This window comes from Medicago sativa, chromosome 4, assembly GCF_051527215.1.
Source record: "Medicago sativa cultivar Bolivia chromosome 4, Bolivia_mono, whole genome shotgun sequence".
Classification (NCBI taxonomy): domain Eukaryota; kingdom Viridiplantae; phylum Streptophyta; class Magnoliopsida; order Fabales; family Fabaceae; genus Medicago; species Medicago sativa.
The window spans coordinates 75009197-75028700 of record NC_140752.1 but is presented as its reverse complement, the minus strand read 5'-3'; the positions used below and the strand labels follow the sequence as shown (position 1 = coordinate 75028700).

The 19504-nt window shown below is 34.0% G+C and overlaps 1 protein-coding gene and 1 long non-coding RNA gene across 13 annotated transcripts; both read left to right on the top strand.

Annotated features, from left to right (window-relative positions):
- The first annotated feature begins 357 nt into the window (after positions 1-357).
- On the top strand, positions 358-4115 carry LOC146931878 (uncharacterized). 6 transcript variants are annotated; one of them, XR_015006870.1, is made up of 6 exons: positions 362-742; positions 864-917; positions 1753-1820; positions 2283-2363; positions 3168-3241; positions 3886-4115. It is a non-coding gene; the product is annotated as an uncharacterized LOC146931878 (long non-coding RNA). The 6 variants fall into 6 exon arrangements; XR_015006871.1 differs by having other exon boundaries at positions 358-917; positions 1753-1874; XR_015006869.1 differs by having other exon boundaries at positions 393-917.
- Positions 4116-8898: 4783 nt separating this feature from the next.
- Positions 8899-17741, top strand: APC2 (anaphase-promoting complex/cyclosome 2). Of its 7 annotated transcripts, none has more exons than XM_085703446.1 (18): positions 8899-9196; positions 9265-9357; positions 9810-10041; positions 10372-10661; positions 10813-10884; positions 11007-11251; positions 11649-12065; positions 12176-12377; positions 12524-12638; positions 12746-12828; positions 13642-13761; positions 13894-13982; positions 14056-14137; positions 14370-14561; positions 15852-15920; positions 16034-16208; positions 17226-17260; positions 17369-17741. In XM_085703446.1, the coding sequence occupies exons 1-16, from the start codon at positions 8966-8968 to the stop codon at positions 16154-16156; spliced, it is 2655 nt and encodes an 884-aa protein (XP_085559572.1). In that variant the 5' UTR covers positions 8899-8965; the 3' UTR covers positions 16157-16208; positions 17226-17260; positions 17369-17741. The 7 variants fall into 7 exon arrangements, with proteins under 7 accessions (XP_085559572.1, XP_085559576.1, XP_085559573.1 ...); XM_085703450.1 differs by having other exon boundaries at positions 9810-10045; XM_085703447.1 differs by lacking the exon at positions 17226-17260.
- Positions 17742-19504: the final 1763 nt, after the last annotated feature.

The window sequence follows — 19504 nt, the reverse complement described above, 5'->3', positions numbered from 1 at the left end:
CAAAATCAAACCAGCCAGCTATATGCGTTTTTTTGTTCTCCACATTAAAGCCTGGATGCATAACTCCCTCATCACATATCGCTTGTAAGCTGCAACTACTTTGTACTGGCTTTCAAAATGACCTCACATTTGGAATCTCTCCAAATACCATGTTCTGCACATATCAGAGAAAACCCTGTTTAGATTTTACTCGAGTAGAAACAAAACAAAACTGTAGAACACATTCCGACCATTTTTTTTAGAGGTGGTAAGGAAGTTACTCTTTAGGCATCTAACATTTGCTTATATGAATTTAGCAACTGTTTGTAAGTAGTTCTTTGGCTTTATGCACTACAAGAAAAACTGCAAATTGCGACACTTCATCTGCGACCCTTACTTTGTAACTGCCTCAAAATGCACATTTGAAACGGTTCTGCGACTGTTTGGCTCAAGGGTCGCAACTTTTAATGAAAAATTCACAAAGGGCTACTCATTTTTTCACTCCCGCTTGTGGCCAAATTTTTGCATCAAATTTTTATTTATTTTTGGTAGATAAATGAAAACCAAATACACCTCAATTCAGACCTTCTCCCTCATATCTCACCTCCGCCCTCCATCTTTGTCCTCCATCAACAACCACCGTGAGCATAGATCTGAGAAACAAAATCTAATTTTGAGCCCTTCATCACACAAGCTTTCCATTGAACCGAAGAGTTTCATGTTTTGAGCATATTCATCGTCAACCTCTTTCTCTCCCACAACGGTAATGGTGTTCTTTGATAACCTCCTATCTTTTCTTCTTTCTCTCTTTCAATTTCTTTTCTTTTCATTCAAGACTAAGAAGTTCCTTTACTTTCGTTTTCTTTGTCATCTATTATACGGAGAAACCAAGAAGATGACGGTGCGGGATAGCGTCGTTTTGAAATCACTTACGCCTTGTAAGATCTTTCTCTCTGTGATTCTTTCTTCATCTTCCAATTTCAATTTACTTTTTTGATTTTAGGAATTTCCTGGTAGTTAGGGTTGCAATCCTGTCGCGTTTTGGATTTGGGGTTTTTGAACAGCGGCTCGAAAATCGTTTTTTGGTTATTTTGTACATCCTGGTTGGTGTTGAATGGGATTATTATTGTGGTTTTGAGGTTGTGGTTATAGTGGAGTATGATCAAAAGAGGTTTTTTTTTTTGTTGAGGATGGGTTTAGAGATTGAGAAATCTTGTTGAGGTGTCTGAGATACTGATTATGGCTAAATATCAGTTGTTGAGGCAAAAACTCTAAATTATAGCTTCATGTTAGAATTAATGCTAGAGGCAAAATCAATTCTATTTGAGAACAATTAAACATGTCAAGATCAATTCTACACATCTAGAATCAATTTTAGTTCCCCCGAAAGTGGTACCAAACATACTCAAATCTTGAATTGAATGACTAGTTAACAACAAAGCGAAATTCTGCACTTGAACAAATAACAGAGTCAAAAGTACTATGATTTAATTAAGACATGGAATAAGTTCTTTGGATATATACTTGAACAAATTCTGCACTGCTCCTTTATCTATCATTATTTCCCTTAAAGTATCAAATTTAGTATACTTTCACTAAATCAAAGCAAGATATTATGCCCTCAAATCAATAGATTTGAGCTTTCACATGGAAGCATTGTAAAACTTCTTTAGTAAATCTATTTTATCTTTAGATGAAGAAGTATGGTTTTTGATATTCATTATGTATTTCATCACTAATTAGTCATTATGCTAAGAATTCACTCTATAACAGGACCAAGGAACAACAAGAGGAAGAATGGAACCTCAAGTAGTGGGAAGAAGTCTTGAAAAAGTGTAGAGGTGATTGTGATTTCAAATTGTGGGAAGAAGTCTTGCATCAAATCAAATTGATTTGTATGATTTCTACAAACCATGGTTTTTGTTATATGAGAATTATGATTGTGACTGTTCTGCCTATAAGTTGTAATAGTAAAGGTGGAGGTGAAAAGGTTTAAAGATGAAATTAAAGAAAATAGTAAACAAAAGGATTATGCGATTGTAGAGAGATTGGATTATGTGCAGGTAGCTTGGAATGATGAACAAGAGGATCATTTATTTCTAGGAATGTTTGATGTTTTTTGTTCATTTAGTATAAAATTTCCCCTTTGCTATTATGAAATTTGAGGTGTATTATCATATTTTATTTATATTTATAGTTCATTTTATGTTACTATGATGATATTTTTAATGAACTTAGTACTGTTTTTTTTATTTAGAAACCTTAAAGAATAGCAATTAACACCTTGTCTTTGTTTTCTGCAGCATCTTTACCTAATTGAAGTTTGCTATCTTTGGTTGATTTAATAGCACTCCTTGTCATCAAGTAAACTTGTCTCTGAAAAGGTGAGATACTAGTTCTAAATTTTAATCCATGTTATTTATTTTTTTTCGTAAGGTATTTTGATGGAGTTTATGTGTCTAACTGCCAATGGAATGTTACAATGGAAATTCTGGATTTTTCTTATGATTGTTGTGTTCTAGTGTGGTAATCTTATCATAATAATTTAGTTTAGATTTCATACTAATTAGTTGTTGATATGATAACATTTTAGTGGTTGGTGTTGACATATAGAAAGTTACTCTGCGATTCATGATTAGAAGAAAGATTATATATGTGTATCAAGTAGCTCAAGTAGTCCAAACCAAGTATCCAATACACAAAACATGTTTCTGCTAATGTTTATAATTGAAGTTGATGATGTTTATAATTGAAGTTGATGATGTTTTTATGTTCATTTTCCTATACTTTTGATTTTTTAGAAATGAGTATTTTGTGAAAAATATTTTCTTGTTTTCTCTATTGAATTTATTGCTGTATATTTGTGCGGTCTGTTTTCTTGTCGTTTGTGGCCTTTGGTTCGGTTGAGGCTTGTTCAAAGTCCATTTGTTTTGCTGCTGTTCTGTTTTTTTTGGCCTCTTTCGGGGCTCCGGAAAATTGGTTTCCGGTTAAATTTTTAGGGACGGTTGGTTTTTAGGTTCCTCAGGTATTTAAGCTATGTCGGTCTTGTATTTAAGAGCATGCAGCTGTGTTGAATACAATACTCAACAACTATTGATATGTGGTCTCTTTATTGTATAGTGAATGAATTAATTGATGATAACTATCTTGTCCATAATACAACCATTTTTGTTTCTCAAATTTCTTAGGCATACAATGTTCTCAAAAGACCTGCTGATGTGATTGATAAATTTGACAGGAAAGCTCTAGAGCAATTAATCTGGTAAGAAATCTAGCTTTCTATTCATTTCCTCCATGCATTGCCCTCTACCATTTTTCGTTGAAGTATTTTATTAAGTGGTGGGTATAGATTATGATTTTGGTACTATTTAGATAGAATATGATGGTCTAGATGAACAATAGTGCTATGGGTTGAATTACTCGAGGTTGAGAATGTTGAAAATTATTTTAATGATAAGTTTGTTGATCTACTTGTAAATGTAACTTTCGGCAAGCAAATTCGAATATGGGTTACATACCAAGACTTTTAAGTTATTTTGATGAAATTTGAGTAGTCTAAGAATACAAAGGTAATGATATTATTGAGTTCCTTCACTAAATTTGGAGGGTTCAGATGCTAGTCTAGCATCCATACTGGAGTACCTGGAGTTTTGCTTGAACTCAAGACTGGTGTTTTGAATGAAAGGGTAATGATTTATTTGTTTCACATTGAATGCAATTAATTGGTCTTGTAAGCTTCTCTGTAATAAATAGCTAATGGTTATTCCATAGTGGTTATTTTTGACAAATATATCAGAAAGTAATTATAAGTTTAATTGCGCGATAAGTTAGAATCATGACTTGCGTGACATTATTGCTTATTTTTGTTAATTGATGTGTCTTATATAATCTTTGACTTATTTTTAGGTGGAAGACTTAGAATCACCAAACAGAGCATAGCATTCTTTGGAGTCTATTCATCTCTAGTTGATCAAAACAACTTCCTCGCCAAATATCATCTACATAATTGATTAAATTTTCATGTTAGGAACTCAAGAAACCTTATTGTATCACTTGTTTGTATTTTATATGAATATGAATGTAAAATTCGTATTTTAGTTTATGAATTTGTTCATATTTTTTATTATGAATTATTTTAGTTTTATATATTTTTTATTAGTAAATAGTTCTATTAAAAATTCAGGAAAAAACTGATTTGTTTTTTTAAATTAACTCAACATCTGCGACCCTTGCAAACTGTCGCAATATTTTTTTTATAAATAAATTTTATGCATCTGCGACCCTTCCCCAACTGTCGCAAGTCCCTTGAAATCCATTTGAATCTCCTCATTTGCGACCCTTAATAACTGTCGCAGTGCCTTTTGCGGCAGTTGGTGCGGCTGTTCTATGAAGGGTCACAAAAGACACTTGTGACCCCAACATCCGTGACTGTTGGGGAAGGGTCGCAATTGTACATCTGCGACCCTTCTAACAGTCGCAATCTGCCATTTTAAAGGTCGCAAAATGCAGTTTTTCTTGTAGTGATGTATATACATGATTTTGTTAGGGATGTCTCTTTTGATATATTAAGGTGGGCGAGAATATCAGTAAAGAAGGAGGCCTCTGTGAACTTGACTGACCCACTAGATAAAATATCGACACTTAAGCCTGCAAATGTTATGATGTACGGATGGGTAGGAGGAAAACATGCATGTAACCGAGATTTCACCACTCGTGGGATTAGGGGTCGGGGCTTTTACGATAGGACAGACAGTCCTAAAAGTTGCGTCAAACAAAGTGGCTAAATATGATAAAACATGTTCCGACAATCAACATGCTTTTATACAATTTATTTTTGACACTTTTGGCTTCCTAGCACCAGAGACTGTTGACCATCTACGTAGAATTCAAAGGGTCATGCGCAACAATGTCATGACTCTTAAGTCCATGAATGTTGTGTTTACGAGGAATGATTTTGCTATTCAAAGGCCTAGCGGTGCAGCTTATTGTCCACTTGTCTTCTATTCATGTGTAATTAATCATTGATATATATAAATCTAAATACCTCAAATTACTTAAAATACATCGAACAGTAAAATTGATTTAATTGGTTAAACTGATTTGAAAAGTGATTTGATCGATTTAAAAAGTGTGGAACGATAGTTAGCTGTCGTTCAATAGGTGTCTGTGAGCAATTGTGAGATGCCTAAAAAGCAATCCTTAGAGGTTTATATCAGCAATTCTATTTGTCCCGAGACTTTTTTTATCAAAAATTTGTCCCGAACTACTGTTGAACCAATCACAATTCATGCTTGCCGGCAAAAACGGGATAGTGAGGTAGATAATTTACCCAATCCTTAAATTGTGTAACGCTCCTGAAATTGTTGCTATTTTAATTCTCGCTACCTCAAACATTTCCCGGTTTATATATGTGTGTAATAAAAATAGAAACAAAATAATTGAATTATTAGTTATATTCATTAAAATAGAATGTCTTACGAGGTCCAAAAATCTTATTGAATTGTCTAAAATGGAAAAAAAAAAACTAGTTAAATAAATAAGATTTTAGAAAATAATTTCCCTAACTTATTTAATCAAGAAATCGAGTTTGGTGTGCTTTAAACTTACTCTAAGTTAACTGTTAATTTTTTCTATTTTGGTTATAAGCAACATTATATACCCCTTATTGATGTTCTTGTATATTCCCACTTCTAGGCAAGACTTGCAATTGCAACGTAAAGTAAGAGCATGTCCAGTTGGCGGCCAATCAAGAGCCATGTGTAACACTAATTTCTCTAGTTGTTTCTGATGTTGAACCTAGCTTTTGTGCTCAAAACTCACTTGATATGCTGAATCTTTAATTAAAGTAAGAGTGTGAGATAAAATTTGATGGGATAACTGTGTAATAATAATTAGTGACAATTGGAATGTTTACTTCCTACATTATCCAAAGTTTAACTAGTTGTTAGACTCTTTTGAGTGAAATAAATGGATAAGTATGATTATAGGTGTGATAAGTTTTTTTCTTTTTAAGGAGGGTGGTATAATAGGGAAATGTTAACTTGTGCCATTGGGGCATAAGTTAAGAAACCAAATGTAGAAAGTTTTTCTTGGAACTTGTGCATTCAATGTCTTAAAAGTTGTACAAGTTATACTTTCAATATAAAATTTATTTTTAATTTCCATTTTAAACTTCTTAACTTGTGCCCTTAGGGCACAAGTTAACATGACCCTAAGTTAAAATATGAAAAGTTTGTAAAAAAAAATTTAGAATTTGAATTAGCTACATTATTATCGTGTTTTATGACTTATATTAAGTATTTGCTTGAAATTTCATTATAAACGTTGATTTGATTTGATTTCGTTAAATTATTTTGAACGGCTGTGATATTTTAAATAGCTGTTATATTTTAAATGACTCTCTTATGACTATCTGTAAAGTTATTCTACTGAATTCTTGTGTTTTGATAGACATTGTCATATTTTTTTTGGCTAAAATGCACTTTTGGCCCTCCAAGTTTTCAAAAGTTGCGATTTTTGTCCCCCTATTTTGAAAATAGCACTTTATGCCCCACAAGTTTCAGCCCATTTGCAAAACCTTGACCCCCCTTGATTTTGACTCGGTCAAAACTGACATGTCACGTTTTTTTTTTGTTGGCCACGCTGGATATTATTAAAATTAAAATTTTGCCAACACTTATTATTACAATTAAAATAAAAACCATAAAAGGTGAGATTTCTCACGTGGCCCTTCATTCCAGATTAGAAACCGTACAAACCAAAATCCAATTGTGAATTAGGGTTAAGTCCAAACTCCAAATTCCGCTCTCATTTCAAAACACCTATGTTGCTTAAGACTCCTTATTTTGTGTTAATCTGGTTGCAAAATACTTATGCTGCAAGCACTTCTTTTATTTTGTCTTAATCTGGTTGTTAAATGGCTGCAAACATTTATTTTGTGCTATCTAAATGTGGTTGTAAAAAACTTATGCTGCAATCACTTATTTTGCAAGCATTTCTATGCAAACAACTTTATTACTATATTTTGTGTCGTCTTAATAGTTGTAAGTACTTATAGATTAAATCACTTATTTGTGTTGTCTTTCAAAAATTTAGATTGCAAAATATATATGATTCCAAAAGGAAAAGATAGAGGAATTTTTTTTTGCAAAAATCCACGTGAGGGGTTTAATTTTTTTCTTTTGCAAAAATCCAAAAGGAAAATATAGATTTATACCAAAAAAAAAAAGGAAAAGATAGATTAAATCACGGTCACGTGAGGGTGTGAGGGTTTTAATATTTTTTTTTTCAAAAATCCACATAGGCTGTCTATATGGCAAAAAAAAAATGTGACATGTCAACTTTGACCGAGTCAAAATCAAGGGGGTCATGGTTTTGCAAAGGGGCTGAAACTTTGGGGGCATAAAGTGCTATTTTCAAAATAGGGGGCAAAAATCGCAACTTTTGGAAACTTGGGGGGCCAAAGGTGCATTTTAGCCTTTTTCTTTTGAAGAAGCTAAATTAGCTAAATTAGCCCATTTAAATTGACACTGGAGAGAATCGAACCTGAGACCTCGAGGTGGAGCACATTCTCAGGTACCAAGTCAATATCACCAGGACAACCCAAGTGGGTTAGACATTGTCATATTTTGATTGACTCACTATGTGATTATGTGCCTCTATTGTGTTGAACAAACCTTAAAGTGTTGTGTGAATATGTGAAATGATTTTTATATCCTAACGTGAGTGTCCTACGGTGAAACTTTGTGCTGTCAAAATGTAGAAAGTTTTTATGGACATCGAGTCATGCCCATCTGAAGTGTTGTCTAATACTTGAAGTGACTTAGTTTTTTTTTAGTAAAAAAGAATGACTTTGGTTAAATGTAGGAAAAACATACTAGCCGTGCTTGATAGTGGTGATCTACTTATTAGATAAAGGGTGCATTGATGGAAGAATTTCTATGTGGTTTAATTGACAATTTTTTAGCGTTGGGAGCTATCATGCAAATAGGATTTCAGAAGGGAAAAGATAGATAGACATCCTTTTTCATATACATTTTATGTATACCCATATGTCAAGGGTGTTTTAGTAATTTCACATGACATTATCACTCCATATCATCTCTTTTTTTAATGTTTTTACCACATGTTATAATTGTGTCGGAGTGTCAAAGGATGTATGTTACCGTGGCCCATGTATAAGGGCTCTTTCAAAAAGGCACGGCGGAGGCAGGAAGTACTTCCCCACTCCTGATTTTACCACTAAAATTGTCCCTTATCCCTTAAGACTTCATTAATTTTCTATACATATTATATGAAAAGATAAATAAATATAACATATTTAATACTCTATCCGTTTCAAAATGAGTGTCGCTTTAGCCAAAAAAATTTGTTTCAAAATGAATGTCGCTTTCAGTTTCCAATGCAATAATAACTTTTTCTTTTCAATTGTACCCTCCAATTAATACTCTGCACACTACTTCCAAAGTATTACTTTTAAAATTAAGTAGTTAATAAGGATAATTTGGTAAAATAATCATTCTCTTTCTTTTAATCATTGAATTTCTTAATATGTGTGTAAACTCCTAAAACGACACTCATTTTGAAACGGAGGGAGTATTTGTAATTTTAGTGAATTACTTGGGGACAAGGTGCTTGTAGATTGCAGGGCAAGGGTATGATCCTCGTTCTCATCTCCACATAATCATCAAAGGAACTTTCTCCTCCATCTCAACAAAGAAAAATCCATCACTCATCTCCAAATAGAACAGTCCGTGCATGATCTCCATTTTCGAATGCATATCGACATCCCGTAGGTCCATATTTACCGCGAAGGCAATTAACAATTTTTTTTTTAAACTAGCTTAATTTTTTTTTCCTGTGTGGGGTCCACAAGTTTTCGTCCTCTCCATTTTCAGTCTTCAACCAAACATTGAAAAAACAGTTGTTTTTCCACAACACCAAAACCCCAACATCGAAACACAAACCACACTGTGGAACAACGACAATGGAGGATTCTCACTCATCACTGTTCAACATAGGAATCCTAGATACACTCAGCGAAGACCAACTTCACGAAATCCTTGAAAGCTATACCCTCTTCTGCAACGCCACACAATCTCTTCTCGGCGGTGCTGGCGATCTTTCATACGGTGCTGAATTTGTTTCTCACGTTCACACCCTTTGTAAACATGGTCTTGAGTCACTCGTTCGTGACCATTTTCTCAAAGTCTTAGAGGTACCCAACTGAAAATTTCACTATTTGAATTTTAAAGTATGAATTTTTATTGATTTCTTTGGTTGTAGGAAACTTTTGAACGAAATGGGTCATCGAGGTTTTGGCGGCATTTTGTTCCTTATGCTGATTTTGTTGGTTTGAACAAGAATGGTGATGTCAATGTGAGTGTTTATGAACTTTACTTGTCATTGTTTGTCTATGAAGCATTGACACAGAACCACACGGACACGTCGACACATATTATTTGAGAAAATAACATAACTGAATTAATCACATGTGTCGGTGTCAAACACCAACACATGTTAGACACCCGACATGCCTTCTATAAGAAGTGTCGGTGCTAGGAAGCCTTGTGGTTTGTACTTGTTAGTTTTCCTATGAAGCATATATATGAACACCGGACACTGACACATCCACACCAATAATAATTTGAAAAAATGGCATAATTGAATGTAATCACATGTGTCATGCCGGTGTCGAACACCAGACACAACTTCTATCAGAAGTGACGGTGTGAGACACTGACACATGTGAGACACCGGACACAACTCTATGAGAAGTGGCTATAGAGCTTGTTACCATGATTTTTTTTTTTTTTAATGAAATGAAACAGATTGATGAGGATGAGATTGAGAGTGTGCTGTGTAATGCTTTGGAAGAAATCTCTTTGGAGAAACAGTACCAGGAGAAGTGTCTGTTAATTTTAGTCCATGCTTTACAATCTTTCAAGGATCAAATGTCAGAGGAAAGGCATAATTTTGAAGCAGAAAGGAATTACCTTACCTCTAAGTATCAATGGACTGTCTCTTCTGTGCTTATGGCCACACTTCCTCGCGTTTTCCCTGGTTTGTAAGCGGTTTGTTGTTCTTTTATGTTAATGTTAATGAGGGATTTCCTTTTCATACTGTAAATGAATGTTTTACTTTCATTTTGATTATAGAATCTTGTCGACAATGCTCTTGGTTTTCACCATATGGCTAATTTTACATGGAAATTTGATTTCTTTAGCTCTAATTTAGAAATAGGTCAGTACTTTGTGCAATGGTTTCTTTGATCTTTGAAACATTAGTTGATTGAAAGTTTTGCTTAATTCCCTTGTTTGATCTTTTTTATGGGCATAAAACTTCAAACTTTTCTAATCGGCTTTGTATTTCTTTTTCATTTGCTACCATTAGCTATATTGCATTGGTATTTTAAAAGAAGGCTGGAGGAGTTAAGTACAGTCATGGATGGGGAGTTCACTGATGATGTATCTCAAAATAAGGATGACATGGATTTAGATGAAAAAGGAAAAATATGCAAGGATGGTGAGATGGATGTTGATGAATGCTATAGCGACCGTCGATTCTCAGAAAACAGTAAACTGGTGAAGAACATTGGAAAAGTTGTTCTTGATCTCAGAAGTCTTGGATTTACTTCAATGGCTGAAGATGCGTATGCTTCTGCTATATTTTTACTACTAAAGGTAAGCACATTTATGAAATTCAAAATCTGGATCTTCCAGTTTTCCTCAGTCTCTTGCAATTTCTTCTTTCACCTTTATGTTGCACTCGTCACGCATCTCTGTTTAATTATAATCTTTGGGTGGGTCATTGACTCATTTGTCTAACTTGCAGGCAAAAGTATATGATGTAGCGGGAGATGATTTTAGGAGTTCTGTCTTACAATCTATTCAAAGCTGGATACAGGTTTGTAGTGCATATATGTTGTGTGTGTGCATACATTGTGTGCACCCCTTTGCCAGCTCTTTAGATAAACAAATGTTTTCACGGTTCTAACATATACAATACTTATAACTGGAATCATTCAGGCTGTTCCTCTCCAGTTTCTCCATGCCCTTCTTGTCTATCTTGGTGACTCTGTTAGCTACGAAAGTACTTCATCAGGTCTCAAATCACCTTTAGCCCCAAAATCATCGTCATGCTGTCCTGGAATTGATACCCCCTCTGAAAGTCTTGTCCGATGGAAGTTGCGGCTGGAATATTTTGCTTATGAAACACTGCAAGATTTAAGGATAGCCAAATTATTTGAGATAATCGTTGATTATCCCGATAGGTATTTTGTTACTTGTAATTCGCAGCTTTCCTCCTGGGTTTTCTGTTAGAATATTAATTAGTTACGTTCTATTATGTCTTATTAAATTGAATGGCATTGTCAACCGCATTGACAGAAACATGTTTGGTCACTTAGAGGGTATAGCTTCCTGCAGTAGTTGGAGAAGAATTGCGATTGTTCTTGGCTTTGACATGTTCTTATGTCATTTGTTGTTTTAATTATAAAACTAATGCTTTATCCAGCTGTATGCTTTAACCTTGAGTTGAGTAAATTTTGAACTCCAACAATAGGCATTAACAAACTAAAAAAAACTAATTCTCTGGTAGATCACATCTCATTTGTTTATGCATTGTTTTCTGAGCATTTATTTTCCTTTTCTCTTTGATGATACTTGAAGCTCTCCTGCAATTGAAGACTTAAAACTTTGTCTTGAATACACCGGACAACATTCAAAGCTGGTGGAGTCATTTATTTCTGCACTGCGTTATCGCCTTCTTACTGCAGGCGCATCAACCAATGATATATTACACCAATACGTTTCTACTATTAAAGCCCTAAGGACGATAGATCCTGCTGGTGTTTTCCTTGAGGCAGTTGGTGAACCAATAAGGGATTACTTAAGAGGAAGGAGAGATACAATAAAATGCATAGTGACCATGTTGACAGATGGGACTGGGGGAAATTCAAGTGCGTCTGGAAATCCTGGAGATAGCCTTCTTGAAGAGTTGAACAGAGATGAAGAAATTCAAGAGAATTTTGGTATTGATGATGATTTTAACACTGATGATAGGCAAGCATGGATCAATGCCACACGGTATATTTATAATATGGATTTTGATTCGCAGTTTTCACCGTTCTTTCTGATTTGGTCTACCTGCTAGGTTATGAAATTGATGTTTCTTCTCAATGGGCTTTTCCAAACAGATGGCAACCTGATCCTGTAGAAGCAGATCCATTGAAGGGAAGCAGAAACCAAAGGAAGGTTGACATACTTGGAATGATTGTTGGCATAATTGGTTCAAAAGATCAATTAGTTCATGAATATCGAACTATGCTTGCTGAGAAACTTCTAAATAAATCTGATTATGATATTGACTCAGAGATACGTACTCTAGAACTCCTTAAGGTACTAATTCAAATAAAACTTGTGTTGCCTTTTTTGTTTGACTAGATATGTTGTTAATATTTTATCGTTTTTTTTTTTTTTATGTGTATTCATTCTTGATTTTGATATCCATATGTAAACATCTGTTTAATGCTTTGTTTTTGCAGATACACTTCGGAGAGAGCAGCCTACAAAAATGTGAGATTATGCTCAATGATCTAATTGGCTCAAAGAGAGTCAACACTAACATTAAAGCTACCATAAGTCAGCCACCTCAGACAAGTAATTTCCAAGTTCAAATATCCTGTATTTGTGATCTTTGCCAAAGATAGTTTCAACTATTATTAGCTTCAATTCCTTTTTACCAAAATTTGCCTTTGCCCTCTTAGGTGTGGAGGTTGAAGACAATGCAATATCCATGGATAAAATAGCCGCCACTATCATATCTTCTAATTTCTGGCCTCCGATACAGGTCTGTAGATGAAATTATTTTATTGATCATTTTTTAATTTTAGATAATGTGAAAAAGTTTGATATATTTATGTTATGATTCAAGTTATAGTTCTCGCTACCCGGCCCGTATATTATACTTAGGTTCATTAATATCATTTCTTAGACGAACATACCAATAAATAATCTTCAATTAGATTTTGTTTACTATTATTTATATGTGCTCATCAATGCCTAGCAGTACCCAACGACTCCTTTTTACACTATATTTTCATTTTCAGGTTTCTCCTGTTACTTAATACTGTAGTTTGTAAACTCAAATCATTTTAGTTTTAGGCAACTCATCCTCGCCTTATCTTAAGCCAATCATTTTAGTTTTAGGCAACTCATCCTTGCCTTATCTTAAGCAGTTGTAATCCAAAATTCCAAAATTTGAGTAAGCTTTTCTTTTCATGTCACCATGTTTTCTACTGTCATTAATCACTCGTATATTTTACATTTGTCTATTATGTTGAGTCAAATTTTATTGATATTCTCTTTCATTGTTGTTCCATGTAAACTCAAGTAGAGTTTCTTCAAACTAACATGAATTTCCTTTAGCATTTTATAGTGCTATTAGTTATCGTTTCCTGAAGTTCAATTAGCTCTGCTTTTATCATCTCTTGTTTTATTTTGAACTGTTCTCAACTTGAAGCATAACATTAAGAACTATGATAATATAGTCTAGTATTTTCAATAAAATGAATTGTTTAACGAAAATATATTTTATCAATTGCTTTGTTGTCACGCGAAGCTATCCACTTGGTTCTGTGACTGACTTTGAAGAGAATTACAGGATGAGCCCCTTAACCTACCGGAACCTGTTGACAAGCTTCTCTCTGATTATGCGAAGAGATTTAGTGAAGTCAAAACACCCCGTAAGCTTCAGTGGAAAAAAAGTCTTGGGACTGTCAAGGTTAGTTGTTCTATTTTTTTCCTTCCAGATCTTATTGTCTAGCGGTATTTAGCACAGTTTTTGAATTTGATTAGTAGTGTTGTCCCTTACAGTTCTATCTTTCTTCTAATTTTGTCATGTCCAATGGTATAGCTGGAGTTGCAGTTTGAAGATAGGGAAATGCAATTCACAGTAGCCCCTGTTCTTGCATCTATTATTACGAAATTTCAAGATCAAACGAGGTATCCTAATAATCTATCAATACATATAGTCTATTGTTTTGACTGTACTGTAATATTATGTTTTTGCTTTCAGTTGGACCTCTAAAGACCTTGCAGCTGCTATTGGGATACCTGTGGATGTATTAAACAGGAGAATAAATTTTTGGATAAGCAAGGTGGGTCTGTTAGGCCTCTTGTATAATTTTTTTGGTAAACTTTTAGGTATTAGTACAAACACTTTTGCAGCATGGTACGATTTAGTTTGTGAGACAAATATTATTATCTCTTGCTCATTTAGGAAACTTCTGTTGGTTTGTCCAAAACAAGAATTCTAGTTATTTTAAAACTGCAAGTCTTAAATTTAGCAGCGACGATGTAACTTCACTCGCGGCTGTGTTTTTGTAACAGGGGGTCATTGCAGAGTCGTCGGGGGGAGATTCCTCTGACCTTGTATACACTATTATGGAAAACATGGCTGAGACAAGTAGGAATGGAGGCAGTAGTGGCAATGCTCAGGAACTTCTTGGAGGTGATGAGGAGGAAGACAGATCTGTGGCCTCGGTAGAAAATCAACTTCGGAAGGAGATGACTGTGTATGAGGTACATGAAATAAAGCTCTTCATTTCATATTGTGACTTGCTTTATATTTTTAATCAATTATAAAAAATTTAGTACCAACATTTTAGGGGAGCCCCTAATATGCACCCTTTGAAAAAAGGTTCAGTCATGGACCTTTTAGTTCAACTTACTACACTAGGTAATTAACCTGCTGATAAAAAATAAAATAAAAAGTTGCCCCTTTGCTTCATATAGGTGAACAGTGAACACCCCTTTCACAACCGCCTCTATCTCCTTTCGTCATTATCCTAACACATGCACATTTTAAATATGCCAAGAGATTCAAGCTTTAATATTCACATGTATGAAAAATCATTTTGTATGAAGATGTGTAGATTACTTTCATACTATTTACTCTGCAAGTCTGCATCACTATTCCACTCCAGTCATTACTTCGCCTTTTCCAACGTTAAAGCTTGAAGGGGATTAAAATGAGTTTTCATCTTGTTTTGACATGGTTGAAGAGGTTTATAGCATATTTATTTAATTTAAGATAGTAGGTACTAAATCAGTTTTGTGAGCTTTCACTGAATCTAATTTTGCAAAGCTTTTAGCAGAAATTAGGTTATCATAATCCGGAAAGTGCTTGGATCTGATTAGATTTAAGTGCTTGAATCTGATCTTGCGAATATAGGGTATACTATTAACTGATACAGGACAGCTTCGGCAACAAAAAGTCGAGATAAAAATTATGAAGCAAAAAAACAGGTTATCAAAATCTGAAAACTGTTTGTATCTGTGATTACATCGAAGATGAGTAGATGACGCACTACACGGAGAAGAAGCGGTGGAAAGGAGCAGAAGAAAAAGACAAAAAACTAAGTTAACAAATTTGAAACGGGCTATAGCCGGTTGTATTGGAGAGGACCATGCTTGGACCCTTTAAAAAGAGGTCCATATTAGGGGGACCCACATTTTAGAGTCCTTTTAATGTACGTTATTTAACCTTTGGTGAATTTGTAGTAATTCTTAATGGTTTTTTGACAATGAAATGGCTTTCTATCATTTTCCATGTGTAGTGAAGAGTAAAACAATTGAATGAACGAACACCATAAGAGAACTGAAGTCCCTGAATAAATATAAGCATCTTTTTCATCATTAGCATGTTACTCTTAGTTTTTCCAATATTTATTATATAATAATAAATATTTTGCCTTATGATGATGGTTACTTTGGGCTGCACAAGTTTCTCGTTTATGTCTATTGAAGTATTCAATCACAAGGGAATATGCATATGAATAAAGATATCTAACATGTATTGTTTTATGGCAGAAATTTATCTTGGGGATGCTCACAAACTTTGGTAGCATGGCATTAGATCGAATTCACAATACTCTCAAGGTAAGAATGGTTTTTCACCTCTATACCCTTGAACAAAGAAAGGGTTTTACACCTTTATAAATGTTAGGCACACATGACATGATCAACAAATGTGATTCTTTCTATTGCCACAGATGTTTTGCATTGCTGATCCCCCTTATGACAAATCACTCCAACAACTACAAAGTTTTTTATCTGGTCTAGTCTCTGAGGAGAAGTTAGAACTTCGGGATGGAGTGTACTTTCTAAAGAAGTAGTGAGCTTATGGAACTGTGGTCATCCTTTTGGCCATAAGTTTTAAGCAAAAAGGTGAAATATGTTTTTCAGAACTTCTTGAAATTGCCATTTTTGTCTTGTTTGCATAGTCCTTATAACTCATTACACAAAACTGTAGTAATGGAGATGTCCACTTCTTTCAAGAAATGGAGAGGACCTCAACTCGTTGAGTAAATAAGCATTTTTGTCCTTGAAATTGTAAGATTTAGTCAATTTAGTCCTCAATTTTACAAAATAGCTATTTAGTCCCTTCGATTAAAGAACATCAATCAATTTAGTCCCTCTGTCACAATATTTCATCATTAGTAAACATTCGTTAAAACCACTGAAATACCTAAATATTGACTTCAGTAACCTCGTGCTGCATCAAGACAAGCATAATGTTGGGTCATGAGGGGAGCTCAATCAGGGCAAGAGCAACCACGCAAGTGAGTTGAACACCACATCTTAACCCAAAACCTTAAGGCACTTTGTTTATGGGTTCTCTCACTTATATATTGCTCAACACTCACTTTTCCATCTAACTTGGGACTTCTAACTCACCTCGCTTGCCGTAACAATCTCCCCCTCAAGTGTAAGTCATTCTATTCATCTAGTTAGGCTCTCCCTCAAGCGGGAGTTTTTTTCATCCACATATACTTGCACCGCCATTGCCACTGCACTCAGCGGGACACACTGTCTGACCATCATTATCAGGAAGACTGTCGACACAATGAGCCAGTTGAACCCTTCGTCGAACCATCAACCTTGAGACCATTGTTGGGTCATGAGGCGAAAAGCAACCATACAAATGAGTTGTACACCGCATATTAACCCAATAACCTTTAAAATTATGGTGTTAAATTTGAAAAAAGTACTAAGTTATCTGACACTGTTCAATTTAAGGGATTAAATTGTTATTTCATAAATTTAAGAGACTAAATTGACTCTTACAATTTCAAGTACTATTTACTCATTGTCTATCATTACATCCATAATGACTATCATTGTCTTCATTTACTGTTGTTAATATTGGTTGTTATTATCATAATTTTGGACTTTAATGGACAGGTTCTGATCTGGCAATTTGCTGATAAACTTTGAAGGTTGACAGCAACTTGAGCTCTTCCTTTTTTGTTGCCTTATGTGTTATTGCTATGAGGAAACCGACTCTTGGCATGGGTGAGTAACAAAAAAAAGCTTTTATTGAACAGGTTGAAACTTGAGAAATGAGATAACATAAATGGCTTAAGATATGATTCTTCCACTCCACATGTTACAATCTATAGTTTGACACAAACTATAAAGCAGTCCAACGCTCACTTTTGCTATCTTGTCTTGATAAATGTGTCAACTTGAAGATATTATTGGATTCCATAAGTCATGTTTTTAATTCATTTTCAATGTACCACCTGTCTGAATTTGTAGGACTTGGTTAGCCTGAAAGGAAAAATTATGTTATATTATGTGGTGTTATTGTACATATCAAACATTAGTAGATTTGTATGACATTTAGTAGATGAGCATGAGAACGTCTTTTACCCTATTTTTTTTATCACTAACGTTTATACTGTGATTCTGAACGAATAGACTTCATTGTAGTGCTTTCTCTTTTTTGTTTAACCTGGCAAATACTTGTATTTTAGCTTATTAGTGAAATTCACACTCAATGAGTGTAGAAAAGGGAAGAATTGCGGATTTAAACTTGCACCCAAACATTTTAAATATCGTGTAAATTTTACCATCTGAATTGTATTTACAAGACATACTTTTTCTTCGGTCTCTAACTATTGGGCATTTAAGATTCTTCATAAAAAAATCATTTAATAGTAAAAATTATATATATTAAAAAGTTTACAAGACATACTTTTTCTTCGGTCTCTAACTATTGGGCATTTAAGATTCTTCATAAAAAAATCATTTAATAGTAAAAATTATATATATTAAAAAGTTTTTTTTTTTTTTTAAGAAGCCAAAATGGAATAAAATAAATCACCAAGACTCCAAGAGTGAGTCATCTGGCACAAGGTGTGCAAAGACAACCACTCCTCCAAAGATACAAAGTCAGGTTACAATTGTGTAAAAACACAATGAAAAGCACACAAAAAAGCTACATCATAACACCCATACAAATTAGAGGGTGTCGCCACCGGTCATTATAACTGAAAGCAGAAGTAAGCAAATTAGCCTTTAACCAAGAAAAGGACAAGAACTTGATGTTATCTAGTAATGAAGCCAAATCACGAGTTGTTTGTTTGAAAATTCTGCTATTTCTTTCCTTCCAAATTGTTCAAACACAAGCGTGCCATATCACTCGAAGGAAGGGATGTGTAGATCTAGGTAACCCCGCCAAGTGACCAAAATGATGAAGATGGACACGAACTGAGTCTGAAGAGATGAAAGATATATTAAAAAGTTATAACCATATTTATTAGTTATCCTTAATTCATATACTCAAAATTATATAAATTGATATTTTCACTCAATGTTAAAATTACATAAAAATTCATTTAGATGAATATTAAGAGTCCAATTGGAGAAAAACATTAATTATCATATCATATTTGATTAATTATCTGCTTGTTCAAAAAAAAAATATTTGATTAATTATCCTCAACTCAAAGGGATAAACATTAAGTATCCTAGAGTCAAGTTGTGAATAACGTTTGGTCATGCATTTTCAAGTGGTTGGAGTTAAATGCTCACTTTCAAGTAAGGTGGCAACATTTTAATCACTATGGTGAGTTGGTTAAAGCGAATACAGGAAAACCAGTCATTTGATTTGGTTGGTCATAACTTGGAGTATTTCGAATATGAGGAAGTGTTTTATTCAAGGGATGGTGGTGGGTAATAAAATTGGTGGATCACATAAAGTTCCTGTCTTAGTTTGGTTTATTAGTAGATCTGATTGTAAATTGAATTTTGTTAAGTAATAATGTTATCCCAATTAATTCAAGTGTTGTTTAAAATAAGGATCAACATGCATTCGTCGGAGTAAAACTAAACTCGAATCTTTTAAATAAGATTTCAAGTTCATATTTTATGGATGAAAAAATATGGTTGAAATTGAACGGAATACACTTTTAAGGTGTTTAGTTAAATTTTGAAACATAGATTAGTCATTGGCCAAGTCCATGGTTCATCGCACCAATAATATTGTTACTAAAAAAGATATGAAAAAAAAAAATTTGATTATATTATTAGATCTAATTCTTTGAATTGCTCGTGTATTATCTTCATCTTTTTTTTTTATCAAGTAGCCTACCGGCTAGAGAAATTCACCTTAAAGATGAATAAGTGGGGAGTCCGGGGCTCGAACCGTGACCCCTGCATATAATATGCATTATCCC